This window comes from Aspergillus thermomutatus (genome assembly GCF_002237265.1).
Source record: "Aspergillus thermomutatus strain HMR AF 39 chromosome Unknown NODE_252, whole genome shotgun sequence".
Lineage (NCBI taxonomy): Eukaryota > Fungi > Ascomycota > Eurotiomycetes > Eurotiales > Aspergillaceae > Aspergillus > Aspergillus thermomutatus.
Genome location: NW_020798302.1, coordinates 1 through 14,202, shown reverse-complemented (window position 1 = coordinate 14,202; position 14,202 = coordinate 1). Strand labels below are relative to the sequence as shown.

Here is a 14,202-nt window from a genome sequence, read left to right as displayed (position 1 = left end):
TACTACATGTCCAATTTTATTAACGTTGCGTTTGGTCTCACTTCGCTTTACGTAGGCCGCCTCGGAACCTTCCTGTCAGCTTCGTGCTGTCATTCTCTCTGACAAACTTCGTCAGTCAGTCTTCGTGGATTGTCATATGGTCCGCTACCATGATTCTTCGATGGCTACTGGTCACAAGCTTCCTGGCATTAGCCATCTTGTCGCCGTCTGGTGTTGCGAAGAAGTCGGAACCAGAAATCACTCCGGCATCTTTCGACCATGAACCCTTCTCATTGTTCTATTTCGAGGACACCGAAACAATCCTCATGAACACAGGACATGGCGATCTTTTCCGTTCGTTCGATGGAGGTAAGGGCTGGGAACAGGTGGACGACCCGGATGGTCAAATGAAGCAGCATGTGCTTTCAATCTGGCAGCACCCGTTTGACAAGAATAGAGCCTATGCCTTGGGTGCGAATGGACGTCACTGGGTGACAAAGGATCAGGCTAAGACTTGGGAATTTTTCGAGGTTGACGAATTCCCAGCAACCCAACACGAACCTCTCATTTTTCATGGCTGGGATTCTGCAAAGGTCATCTTCCAAAGTGATGAGTGTATGGGACGGTTTTGCATAGTGAGATCATACTATACTACCGATGATTTCAAAACTGTCTCGCCATTACGGGTCAGTGCTGGTGGATGCGCTTGGGCCGTCGGACATCCTCAATTCGCTGAAGGATTGAATATTGAAGAGGAACTCCGTGATCGTGTACTCTGTGTAGTGCCTGGCCTAAAAGTGCCATCTGCACATGCAAATCGCCTTGTGTACTCAGACGACTTTTTCAGAAGCGATGCGGAAGGGACGGAACTGAACATCCAACAGGGACGACCTGTTTCGGGCATCCTCAGCGCTGCTGCTGTCAAGAAGTTCTTCGTGACAGCCGCAAAATCTCAAGGGACAAATGAGCTGGCTCTTTACGTCACGCTAGATACCAAGGTCTGGCACCGGGCAGACTTTGGAGGTCATCGAGTGGAACAAGACGGTTATACACTGCTGGAAAGCACGAACTATAGCATGCAAGTGGACGTCCTGACTAGCCCGTCTAGCAATACCGGCATACTATTCACCTCCAACTCTAACGGTACCTATTTCACGCGCAATGTCGAACATACAAATCGTGATCGCTTCGGCCACGTGGATTTCGAGAAGATAGCAGATATCCAAGGTATTGTGCTGGTCAATACAGTGAAGAACTGGGACAAAGCTGGATCAGAAAATGAGAAGAAGGTTGTTAGCTCAATTAGTTTTGATGACGGAAGGACTTTCCAGCCCCTCAAAGTTGGCGACAAGCAGTTGCATCTGCATTCTGTGACCACTTTCGCCAACACGGGCCGTGTTTTCTCAAGTCCAGCCCCGGGCCTGGTGATGGGCGTTGGTAACACAGGCAACCACCTCAAAAAATACTCGGAAGGTAGCCTTTATGTTTCAGACGATGCTGGCGTGACTTGGCGCCATGCGCTTGACGGTCCATTCAAGTACGAGTTCGGCGACCAGGGTTCCGTGGTAATGGCTGTCAGCGACAATGGAAGCACAGACGAAATTCAGTTCTCAATTGATCATGGAAAGGAGTGGCATTCTGCCAAACTCCAACATAAGATTTATCCCAAATTGCTGACAACGACGCCCGATTCTACCAGCTTGAGTTTCGTTCTTGTTGGCTCAGAGGAAAGTTCGGGAGCAAAATATGTTCTTTACTCCATCGACTTCAGCGGCCTTCACGAAAGAAAGTGTGAGAAAGACGATTTCGAAAAGTGGGCGGCCAGGTTGAACGAAAACGGTGAACCCGACTGCTTGATGGGACACCAGCAATTTTTCAACCGGAGGAAGGCCAACGCTGACTGTTTTGTGGACGAGGAATTCAAAGATCCACAACCCATTTTCGAACCATGCAAATGCACATTTGAAGATTTCGAGTGCGACTTCAACTTTGTGCGCAGTGAAGATGGGAAGAGCTGTGTCCCTGCAGCCCCGCTAGTGCCCCCCTTGGGCAAGTGCCAGAAGCAGACTGATACGTTCATGGGACCGTCAGGCTGGAGGCTTATTCCAGGAAACACTTGCAATCGGGAGGGCGGCGAGAACCTGGATAAAGATATCGAGAGGCCTTGCAAGGATGTAGTTAGCGCACCTTCACACGATAAACTGATGGCACAGAAGCAGGTCTTTAATGACGCGAGACAATTTAGTGAGCAATATTATTACCTTGAACGTCAAGCAAGCAGCAGTGGAAATGATGAGACCGTCATAATGCTTACCAGCGAGGGTGAATTTTGGGTTTCTCATGATCATGGCAAGAAATGGGAACAGCCTCTTAAAGGCGTGAAGATTGCCGCCATTGTCCCTCACCCTTACTACAGTGATGGGGCTTTTCTTCTTACTCGCGGCAAAGAGACTTTCTGGACCGTCGATCGTGCCTATACCTTCAAATCCTTCGAAGCACCGATACCACCAAACCAAGAGCGCCTGCCAGTCCTTTCCTTTCACCCACGTTACAAGGACTGGTTGATTTGGACTGGGGCAGTTGACTGCGGTCACGGCGATTGCCACTCCAATGCTTACTTTAGCAAGAATCGGGGGGAAAATTGGGATCTTCTCCTCCGCTACGTTGGAAAATGTGAATTTGAGAGCAGGGAGAACAGACTGGACAGTGAAAAACTTATATTTTGCCAGCAATATGCGAATGAGAACAAGAAAAACCACCTACAGCTGCTGTCTAGCGACAACCTATTCTCTGACAGCCACGTTCATTTCAACGATGCGATCCGGTATGCTACAATGTCTGAATACATAATTGTAGCCTCGCGTGACCCAGACAATCCTGATTCATTAGTTGCCAGCATCAGCGTCGACGGCAGGACATTCGCGAAAGCTGAGTTTCCTCCAAATGTTGATGTGCCCGTCAAAACGGCTTTTACTGTTCTGGATAGCTCGACTCATGCCGTTTTTCTGCATGTCACAGTGAGTGACGTCAAAGGAGCTGAGTATGGCTCAATTATCAAGAGCAACAGTAATGGAACGTCCTATGTCCTCAGCCTCAACGCGGCGAGCAGGAATGACTGGGGCTACGTTGACTTTGAAAAGATGCAAGGTCTGGAAGGAGTAGCGGTTGTGAACGTCATCAGCAATGTGGAGACTGTTTTGAAGAAGGGAGCAACCGCAAAGAAGCTCAAAACGATGATCACTCACAATGATGGCGGCCAGTGGAGGTTACTCCCTCCTCCAGCAAAAGACGCTGATGGTAAGGACTTTGACTGTTCAGTCAAAGATGGGAAAGGCACTGATCAATGCTCGCTTCATCTGCACGGTTACACCGAACGTCGAGATCCGCGCGACACGTTCTCTTCAGGGTCTGCCATCGGCCTCATGATGGGTGTAGGCAACGTTGGTGCTCATCTATCTGGCAAGGACGAAGCGGACATATTCATGACGCGGGATGGCGGGATAACCTGGAAGTCCGTTAAAAAAGGGCGATATATGTGGGAGTATGGCGACTCCGGATCGGTGATTGTGATTGTTCCCGAGTCGCGACCAACAAAGGTCCTTTATTACAGTCTTGATGAGGGCGACAGCTGGGAACCATATGAATTTTCGGAAGTCGAGATGCAAATTTATCGACTGTCAACCGTTCCGTCCGACACCTCCAAGAATTTTCTTCTCTGGGGGAAAGAAGTGGAATCCGGTAGACTTGCCACAATTAATGTTGACTTCAGTGGTCTCCGGGAGAAGTCCTGCAACTTGGTTGAAGATGGTCATGAAAGTGACGATTATTACCTTTGGGAGCCCAAGCACCCCTTCCAGGAAGATAATTGTCTATTCGGCCATGTGGAACAGTACCACCGCAAGAAGCTGTCCTCTCAGTGCTGGAACAATTGGCGCGAACCCCACGTCCACAGCATCGGAAGGAATTGCACCTGCACAAGAGCTGACTATGAATGGTGAGCTGCTAATACTTCTTTTGATTTTGTTATTGGCTTATCTGACCGCTATTACAGTAATTACAACTATGAGCCCCAGAATGATGGTAGTTGTGCACTAGTACCTGGCCTTCCTAAACCTGACGCATTAGCCGTGTGTCGGGAAGATCCCGGTAGGGTCGAATACTGGGAGCCGACGGCGTACCGACGGATTCCACAAACTACGTGCGCGGGCGGGTTGATTTTAGATCATGTCGTTTCAAAGCCGTGTCCAAGCAAAGAAAAGGAGTATGAGAAGAAGCATGGTATAAGTGGAACTGGCTTATTCTTTGCGATAACGATACCCATTGTGGTGGCGGCTGGTGTTGGGTATTATGTGTACACCAAGTGGGATGGCAAATTTGGCCAGATTCGCCTTGGAGAGAATGCTGGTACTTATGAGGGCTTACTCTCTCGAGAGTCACCTATAGTCACTGTGCCAATCGCGGTTATTGCGGGTATTGTGGCTGTCGTCAGAGCACTTCCCCTTCTTGCCTTGAGTTTGTGGCGCAGCGCCAGCGGCTATGTGCGCCTTGGGCGCAACAGGGCTTATTCAAGGCCTTACGCATCGCGGGGCTCGTTTGCGGCCCGACGAGGCGACTATACCAGTGTCGTCGACGATGAAGATGAGCTTTTGGGCGTGGATGACGCCGAGATTGATGAAGAAGACGAGCCCTAGTCAGGCTTGTCTTTGCTATTGCCGAAGATGATGAGTCTGCTGAGATTAATCTGATGTTTCCTTGAACATGTACCCTGTGCCATTTAAGCCCTTGTTACGATTCTCAAGAGTCTTTGAGGAGTTATCGACATATTGGTAATTGAATAGAATGAAATTTCTTTTCAGCTGAATACTGTATTCCAATGAAGATCGTGTCTGGTAGTTTCTCAGTGCTATAATATAGGCTGCTGATCATTGTTGATTGTATGGTGCAGTGAAAATGCCTCGAATAATGAGGCCAAATCCAATATTTGTATCTTGAATGAAGGGTTAGTTTTGTCAGACCGTTGCCATGAAAATCTATTCATGGGAGACAAAAAAGGTATCTAAATACTGACATGCATTCCCTACAGGCCTATCGAGGCAAGTCATCCGGTCCGAATGAGTCGGGTAGGAGCTAAAGGGACGAGGTCAGTGGGAGAAGTTCCCAACTATGTACAAACAAGCAGCATTGTGGAAGAAAGAGTCGGTAATGAAAGGACTGCTTACCTCTCCAATTGTCTTTACAGCATAGTTTCCCTGCCCGTCATACATGAAAACAGGAAATGATGGAGGCGTAAATTCGCGCATACTAAGGAGATGGACAAGTAAAAAGATTAGCAAGCTGCCTTGAATTGCCTTTCCAAACCGAGTAGGGCCAACCAGATATAAAAAGAGTGCATATTCAGATCAATGGCACTAATAGAACCAGGCCGAAGAGAGTGCAAAATCGATAGGTTTAGATTTAGGTCTGGTTCGGTAGCACTTACAATTGCCTACACATACCACACGGCGATGCGCCAGGTGTGATATCAGTAGCCACTGCAACAGCCTTGAAATCTTGGTGTCCGGCAGCCTGTAAAACATCCGTCCATATGAGATTGCTCTTTTCACGGAATTTTCGAGGGCAACCGCATGCATTGACCCTAAGAAGCTATGTAGAGAAGGAGAGCCATGTACTTACGACCGCGGTCCCAAAAGCTACCCTTTCCGCGCATGTCCCAACAGGATATGCGACATTCTCGACATTGGCGCCAGCAATATACTCGCCTGTCTTAGTGAGAACACACGCCCCAACGCGGAATTTGGAATAGGGACCTGCACAATTTCAGAACTTGATCCCGTGGATAGAAGGTAAAGATATGCGCTGAGGAATGACGTTTGTTATGAAACATACAATAAGCATTAGCCTTGGCAGCGATGGCCTTGGACGAGAGTATCTCTAGTTCTTGCGTTGTAAGACCTGACAATGTTGCCATGGTTAAGATGGGACACAGTGCAAAGTAGACAAGCACACTTATAGAAGATGAACGGGCTAGATTATAGTCGCAAATGGGGTGTAGGGTCTCTAGTGGTGATTCCGCAGCGGGCTGTTCACAATGTCCTACCCCGCCTTTTGGAAAAAGTGGACTTTAGGAAGGGGAAACAAGATAGACCATTAGATAGACCAAATTTTGAATAGGCGTGTTCGTGGAGAATCTCAAGAGACATTCAATCTGTCTACGCAATCGTATTCCTTTCTATGCTTTGATCATTATATACAATTTCCCGGCCTGAGACAAAAATCATGGGTATTGTGCCACAATTCAGAAGGGAAGAACATGAATTCCTTTTGTAAAGATGCCAATACCAATTGGCCCAGAATATTGACTGTAGTAAAGCAGAAGAAGAAGAAGGCAGAAGAGAAAATCTAGACATCAGGTGAGGTATCATAAATGCGAGCAAGCTAGAGGATATTGGGGAAAAAAAAAAAAAAAAAAAGGAAAAAAGAAAAAAGAAGTCAATGGAAAGACACAGGCAAGTGACAAAGAAGTATGCTCAAGCGAAATAATTCCGCAGCCCTTCGTATATAGTGAAGATGAACGCTGAGCTAGGGGCAGACCGAGCACATGTAATACCGCAGCCTCGATACAATGCCCTCAGCCCCTGCTGCTTCCATAAAGCTCTGCCAACACTCCAGAATGTCTGCCTTTTACCACGAGTTGCTGCATTATTGATGTCCTCGGTCTGCATCCGTGATTTGACTGTATCAGCCGGATAGAACAGGAAATTGTAGCTTATACCCGCTGCGGCCCCCGCAACCATTTGTTGATAGATAGGAAGTGACTCTGAGTCGCGAGGCGATGCTGTTGAATAGTATTTCCGAAAGAAAGCCGATACTCCTTCATAGCCTCCAAACCAGGCAGCTCCTCCTCCGGTCTCCCGAATCAACGTTCCCATCTGGCCCCTCCAAAAACCAAGAATACCGTCCTGACGAAATATGGCGGCGACGAGAGTCAATGGCCCGGGCATCTTGCTGCTAGAAGCTTCAAGTGGTACCTGCATTTTGCATTTGACGAGCTCAATCGGGGTGAGGGCAAGTGAGGTGATAGACCCGGAAGCAGCACCACTGAACAATAGAGCTGAGAAAGGCATAGAATCCGCCGTAGGGTAGCAGGTGGCCCTGAGAACATCCTGAATTATGCGGTAGCTGAAAAAGAGGCAGCTATTCTCTATGGCAGCACCTGCCATTGGGGCACTAATGCCTCGATAGAGCCCCCGTAGACCATCCACCTGAACTGATTGGCGGAAACAGTCCAAAGGGCCTTGGTACCGAAGTGGAAGGTGAGCTGGTTGTGATTGAAGTCGCACTTTCACAGTGTCGAAAGGATATTCAATGACCTTGCCAGCCATTCCAGCTGCCTAGAGGATTGATTTGAGTGTGAGTGATATTCGCTTAGACGTGGAGAAGCCAAGCTCTTACAGATCCAAAGATTATGTCTTTGAACGCCTCGAAACCCTGATTAGGCGGCAGGACAGGAAACTCCATTGATTTCTCATTATCGATTGCAAGCACATGTTCTGCGGCCGCCATGAAGGTTCAGGGAACGAGCTGTTGAGCTCTGAAGTGCAGGAGGTGAAAAAGGATAAGCCGCGAAAGTGATGGGAGAAAGCAAAGGGATGCGGTGGTGAGACCTATTGGTGAAGCATTGTATAGGTCTGATTTTCCAGAGGAGAAGGAATGGGAGGGGCGGTGTATACGTATAGGATTGATTTCGAATTATCTTCTTCGCCCGATCAACACTCGGTGAAGCCGCTAAGTGTGCATCGCTTGTGAGTGGGAGTAGGCCTCAAGGCCAATGCACATGATTGATTCAGAGACTGTGGTGGAGACTTGTTCTGTGGCGCTCTATTGTGACCGCAAATCTCGCGACCGAGGGGTGGAATGAGGGAGATTCGTTTGAGGCATTTCTTTTTCAGGCGCCAATGGAGGGGATCGGACCACCACTTCAGCCGAGATCCGGTTATCTGATCGGTCTAAGATAACTTTTTCCTCAGAAAATTGCGAGCTGTTAATAAAAATTGGTTACAGAAAGATCGTACTAGTAGTCGGTTTTTATTAGTGCCACCACTACAACTATTTTGTACTCTGCTCCGTACCGCCGTAGTCCGTTCTCCTTCCCAGACCAGGGCTAGTACACTCTCCTTATTTTTGTTACAAACCCGTCCTTCCATCATTTCTTTCATAATTTTGCTGACAATGTCGTCGGCAATCTCAACCTCATCCGTCACCCCCGTCAAGGGTATGAGAAAGAATGGTATGATCTTATCTCTCCAGCCTTTTACGTTACTATACTTTTCCTTGAAGAGTTTTCAGCTTTTTCTGCTATGGCCTTGAGCTGCTCTCGCTGATAGACTATTCGTTTCCATAGGCAAAAACTGGCACGATTCCAAGAAGCCATTTCGCCCCACTTCAGGCCTGACAAGCTATGAGAAGAGGTTGGAAGCACGCAAGCGTCAGGAGGCAGTTAAAGAACACGAACGTGAGCTGAAGGAAGAAAAGGAGGCTGAACGGAAGGTAGGGAGGAGACGCAAAGCTTCTATGGACTTTCTCCGTTGCTGACAATACTGGTCAGGCCCAAATACAGAAGATCAAGGATCGTAGAGCTGCCAAGGAAGAAAAAGAACGCTACGAGAAAATGGCAGAGAAAATGCATCGCAAACGTGTTGAGCGGCTGAAGCGAAGGGAGAAGCGTAATAAGTTACTCCACTCGTGACAGCAGAAGAATCTGCCTCAGTGCCTGTCATGCATTATCTTCCTCTTACAGCATTGTCCGCATACCAGTTCACCACCGTGACCTTCAACATTTGCGGCCGATACCAGGTTCTTTTCTTTTCCTCAGTTCTTCAGCTAATGCATTACTCGAAAAATTGGCGGCGATGCAGGAGTTGGGTTGGTCTTTAGTTGTTTTGATCTCTTCCTGATTTGATTTGTATGACATGCAATGTTTTGAGTAGGAATATCTCGGTGAATATAGGCCATGAATCAAAATGATATTCTCATAATCCACATCTCCATCTTTCTAATGGCTTCTCAAGACACTTGCTTGATCAAAGCTGAAGATCATCACTGGCCAATGCGAGATCTCACATGATGCAGCTATCTCTTAAGGAGGTGTGGTTATTAAGCCTTTGCGAGTCTACAGCGCAGATCTAAATATTTCGCTTTTGCGAACTTGAAGGTTGTCCAATTCTGTTTCACATAAGAGAAATACATTCGACGAAGGGTGCGCATTCATTGCACAGATGGATCCTCCTCTCGGAGCTACCTTTGCAATCCCCCGGTCACGGCTTATCTACCCAAACAAAATAGATGTCTGGTTTGCTCAGACAGGCGCGGGTTCAAGACCCACCTACTCGATAACTAACCATCTGCTACGCTCGTAGCGGACATAAGACGGTTGTCAGTACAGAAGAGATCCCGAAGTGCAATTGAACATGGCCCAATTTTATTGTCTACTGGTTTCAATGCAATTCAAGAAAATCGCGCGCACGATCGTCCAGCCGTCGAGACCCATCTAAACCGCAGCCGGCTGCAACAGCAATAAAGACAAGTACAGCAAGTCTCATGACAGTACTTTCCCGCCAAAAATGAATCGCTTCGTCACTCCTGCTGATGTTAGAAGCCCGTTGCCGCTATGGACGGGAGCACAAGAACGGGGCGAGGGTGATGATAACCTGCTCAAGCCGATGACGCGCGAGACAACTCGATCGCGTTGGGGATCAGACTCTACCACGGGCTTGGGATCTGGAAATGGAAAAGGCACTTCACTTGATGGAATTAATGACAACCAGACGACTGATTCCCTGATGGTACACGAAGTACGCTCCTTGAACGATCTAGAGCAAGTGAAGTCCAGAAGACAACAAGGAGAGGAGTAAGGTCGTTTCCCAGCGTCTGTCTACAAACTATCTGACTTAAGCAAATCGGTTAGGCACTTACGATCCGCCCTGTCCACGATCGGCACTCTCGCAACAGATATTACACGCAGGTTGGATTATACATACTACAGTCTGCTTGAGAAGATCGCTGCTCTCACTTCAACGTTTGCATCATTTCAGGAACTCTCCGATTCTGCATCGACAATATTTCATGACTTTGAGCGGGAGACATCTGTGTTGGATGGGGATATTCGGAGACAGATTGGAGACCTCAAGGATTTTCAGCGCCAGATGCGAAAAATAGAAAGGCTAGAAGAGCGTATGCGGTCAGGGAAAAAGAAAGCCGACGCACTTGGGAAGAGACTTGAAGCAATCCGCAACCAAATCGATCTTTGGGAGAAAAGGGAGATAGAATGGCAGACACGAGTTGGTCGGCGGCTTCGAATCTTCTGGATTGTTGCTGCTCTTAGTGTACTGGCTTTCTTGGTCGTTCTCGTCAGCCAGAGATCCTCGGCAATTGGTGTTCCTGGCTTCGAAAGTTCTGTACCAGTTGAAATGTGGGACAGACGCCCTTCTGCGCCATCCATCCAACTAGAGAAGCAAGCTTCTGGCGAAGTATGGTCTCGATATCACTCTGGCAGCAAGTCTCATCCGGGATGTTATCGGAAGTCCCATTCGGCCCCTACACCGACCTCCCCACCATTCAATGCAATGGCAACTCGTGCTAGCTCGGATCCTGTAAGAAAACTTGATGAACTTTGATGGAACATCATACCATCCAGCGACAAATGCTCTTGCGCGGACTCATCATGCGTCACACTCTCTCATATTGTCGTCTTGAATTTATATTGTCAGGATATTCAACATGTGTGGAGAAAAAAGTCCTAGAATCAAACATCCGGTTTCAAAGTCATCGTTATCAGCCACTTGTCTTCTTCTTCTTATCCTCGACAAGCTCGATGTTGGACTCAGGGATTTCCTTCCCATATACTTCCAGAAGCCACTCTTGAACATCCTCACTAACGTCACCTTGAACTGTGATTTCCTCGACCCCTGCGGGTGACTTCGTCACCGAGGAACCAGTAGCGAATTTCTTTCCCAATTCCTTTGCGACTTTCTTGTTTTCCAAACCATGTACTTCCAACCCTGTGATAACAGTGACGTGTTTGCGTTTGTTGCGCTCAACACGCTTGATCTGAATCTTGGCCGCTGCCTTCCGCTCTGCGTCGCGTGCTTCAGCAGCGGCAGCTTTCGCCTCCTTCTTGGCGGCGTCTTTAGCTGCACGCTCCCGAACGGACACTGACAGCTCGGACAGATTGGAGCTGAGGGCTTCTACACCAGGAATCTCAGTTGGCCTCTCACTGCTGCTTGATAGCCGAAAAAGATGCGCAAGCATACCTTCCGAGTATAACCGCTGGTATAAATCCGCATAATTATCCTTCAACCATTCTTCGCACTTCTTTGCGGTACCGCCAAATTCACAGTACTGGAACACTTTCGAGTTAACATCCTCATGCTGCGATATCTTTATAACTGCTGCCTGTGCCACTGATTTGATACGGCGAACAGGGGAAATTCAGGTGGACGTGCTGATAGGAAGGCTAAATGCCCGTACCTCAGGAGGCAGTGTGCAGACTAGAGATTCCGAGATCAGTTTTGCAAATATAGGAACCGGGCCGAGCAGGAATATTCGCATCGGATTGAGGACCATGGGACTTACCACCACAATAGACAACTTGCTTGGCCTGAGCGTCAGCAGGAGAATTTTGCGCTACCTCTGCCATCTTGATATGGTTTCCGAATTGGGAATCTAAGCTCAGGCGATGGGTGTACAAAACAACTGCATGATGGATATCGATACCAACGGCGCGCGGGGCCATCGAGCCTAACCGTTAATGGCTAGATATTAGTTTGAGCTACGGTCATGTGACTTAAGATATATTTACTCTACTCTATCTAGCCGGTGTGGAACTGCAAGATTCGAAGTCGAAGTAACTCGCGCACCAAGGTATTCGACTAATTCAACTTACGAGACCTGAACCTATTGCAGGTCTTGCTAACATTCTGCTACTTCCAGGATTTCAGTCTAGACCCCCCGTGCAGTTCTGCAAATTTATGGAGTGGGGGGCCGCAGTGTACATTGCCACAATCATGTAAATGTACCCCCGCGCGCTTGAACATTTGCAGTGGCCAAACGCTTTTGTTACTTGTCAAGGCGTTGGACAGGGAGATACTCCGTAGATATGGCAGCATAACAACCAATGGACGACCCCACGCACACAACGGTTGTCTGCGAAAGTTTGTTGTGGATGTTATGCAAGAGCACAGGCGCTCCCTCACGGTAGGGATTGAGTCGCTTCATTGAATCATACTGCTGACAGTACCCCCGGTATATCATGAAGATAAGGATTCTGGCCTTAGTAATTTAGAAGCAGGAATAAGCACATTACCTTGATTCATGGTTTGATTTATGCATTGGAGACTTACATCTCTATGGAGGCCAGGATGAGAGCAGGTCAGATAATGAGTTGCTAGGTACTGATACTTGATCTCCCTTATCATCAGGCCCAAATTGGGTCTAGTGAAATAGAAACAGGATGATTTACCTAGTCTACAGCGAGGCGCAGGTTGTGAAACGTCTTCCTAGTCATGACGTCTCCGCCAACGCAACGGTGAGGTGGTAATTGACGAATCGCTTCGTGGTATCCATGCGCGCTACTCTGTACCACGGTGCTAGAGCTCAGAAGACACCAGAAGCTCTAGGACTGATGGGCAGGATCAGCATGGGCCTCTTTGTTCCAAAAATGCAAATTGAAAATTGCTATTGTACGTAGTACTACTGATAAGAGAGATCTAGACAATTCTCGTTCGAAGCCTCGATCTCCAAGTACGTTTAAACATCTCGGATCTACGAGGAACAAATTGGCCTGCTCCCTTCTACCCCAATTCTTCCCATAAATAACCAACTGCTGACCTGGCAGAAACCAAGCCAATTGGTAGGCTAGATATAATAGGGCCAATCGTCCTCTGTTTAGGTAGATCTTGGTGGTAAAGAACTGACACCGTAAAAAGATCTAGCTGCGCATAGCATGGAGCTGCAATCCGCCGTATCATATGTGCTTCCGTCTTTTGCGATGCTATCATTATTGCATCGAGGCGCATCTACAGACTACGGCATGCTGCGTCGTTGGCCGAGGGCGTGCACAGATCCTTCTACCCGGGTGTGGCACAAGAAAGCCCCGATCACCAAGCTAGTGGCGCTGCGCTACGGACAGTTGGACATGATATGACGGCTGGTGGAGAACAACAGATATGTGGCAAGGTAGAGATGTTAATGGCATGCCGCATAACTCACGATTCAGCAGACTTCCTCTGGAAAGGCGCTGAAAACAACATTCTGATGGCTCCGATAGAATCCGATAGACCTGACAGGGGAGGAGATGAAGTGACATTTGCATATTGCATAGGGAGGAGATTTCAATCTACTGAGGTTCTCAACCATGCTGTCCAATGTAAACTGATCATTGGTTAGCTGAGATTCCCGGTCTAATTATGCAGCAGACAGGGTTCCAGTTATTTATCTGTCGTTCAGTCTCCTAAAGTATTTCGACTTCAGTTCCAGAGTCCACTTGCCCATACATCCATGGTACGGAGTACCACCACTACTAATTCATCCATAGCTGAATCGGCGGCCTTCTACGCAAAGGCAAAGTTAACAATGTATGAGTACCTAGGTATGAACTATGATACAGATGTATGACAGTTATATGAGAGTGCTATCTCCTTGGCATCAAGCCTCGGGAGACGTCCCGTCATACTCCGGCAGAACAATTCCGGCGAATCATCGTGTTTGCTTTGTGCACTACGAAGTACAGACGCTACTCAAGCTACAGCTTTAGTAGCCGAGCGCAGATGGAAGTGCGCCTGCTTTCGCCGATCGACACCATTTTTGGCTTCGCTTTGACATTTGGAGCTGGGATTACTGCACGGAGCTCCGAAGAATTATCAAAAGCCTCAAGCGTGTTAGCGAGACTAGAAACCGTTGTGTAGCGGATCCATATCATGACTTCTGCGATGAAGTTCTCTGTTTTGTCATTTCATATTTATATCTAAACCTGACAATAATGACTCAAGGCTGCACCCGACTGAGTGAGTGTCCGAGATTGATCCATCCAATTCTGTCTGCGACAATGAGGGCAGCTTCCACTTAAAGAGCCAAAGTAGATAGCTGATACTTTGATAGATAATAACGCCCTTCTCCAGAACGTTTTGCGCATTATTTTAGTTTCTCTCCCCATGGGGGGGGGGGGAG

The 14,202-nt window shown here is 47.8% G+C and overlaps 5 protein-coding genes across 5 annotated transcripts; 3 read left to right on the top strand and 2 right to left on the bottom strand.

Annotated features, from left to right (window-relative positions):
* Positions 1-149: 149 nt before the first annotated feature.
* VPS10 (vacuolar protein sorting/targeting protein 10) lies at positions 150-4,670 on the top strand (the record flags this gene model as incomplete). Its single annotated transcript, XM_026755265.1, has 2 exons — positions 150-3,973; positions 4,031-4,670. The coding sequence occupies 2 exons, from the start codon at positions 150-152 to the stop codon at positions 4,668-4,670; spliced, it is 4,464 nt and encodes a 1,487-aa protein (XP_026611080.1).
* Positions 4,671-6,506: 1,836 nt separating this feature from the next.
* amcA (putative mitochondrial ornithine carrier protein AmcA/Ort1) lies at positions 6,507-7,542 on the bottom strand (the record flags this gene model as incomplete). The annotated part of the gene is made up of 2 exons (XM_026754831.1): positions 6,507-7,370; positions 7,432-7,542. The coding sequence occupies 2 exons, from the start codon at positions 7,540-7,542 to the stop codon at positions 6,507-6,509; spliced, it is 975 nt and encodes a 324-aa protein (XP_026611079.1).
* A 666-nt stretch (positions 7,543-8,208) lies between these two features.
* CDV56_101039 (CGR1 family protein) lies at positions 8,209-8,725 on the top strand (the record flags this gene model as incomplete). The annotated part of the gene is made up of 3 exons (XM_026754658.1): positions 8,209-8,266; positions 8,381-8,526; positions 8,585-8,725. The coding sequence occupies 3 exons, from the start codon at positions 8,209-8,211 to the stop codon at positions 8,723-8,725; spliced, it is 345 nt and encodes a 114-aa protein (XP_026611078.1).
* An 874-nt stretch (positions 8,726-9,599) lies between these two features.
* CDV56_100743 (uncharacterized protein) lies at positions 9,600-10,652 on the top strand (the record flags this gene model as incomplete). The annotated part of the gene is made up of 2 exons (XM_026754362.1): positions 9,600-9,886; positions 9,944-10,652. The coding sequence occupies 2 exons, from the start codon at positions 9,600-9,602 to the stop codon at positions 10,650-10,652; spliced, it is 996 nt and encodes a 331-aa protein (XP_026611077.1).
* A 157-nt stretch (positions 10,653-10,809) lies between these two features.
* tma22 (putative RNA binding protein Tma22) lies at positions 10,810-11,770 on the bottom strand (the record flags this gene model as incomplete). Its single annotated transcript, XM_026754168.1, has 2 exons — positions 10,810-11,438; positions 11,563-11,770. The coding sequence occupies 2 exons, from the start codon at positions 11,768-11,770 to the stop codon at positions 10,810-10,812; spliced, it is 837 nt and encodes a 278-aa protein (XP_026611076.1).
* Positions 11,771-14,202: the final 2,432 nt, after the last annotated feature.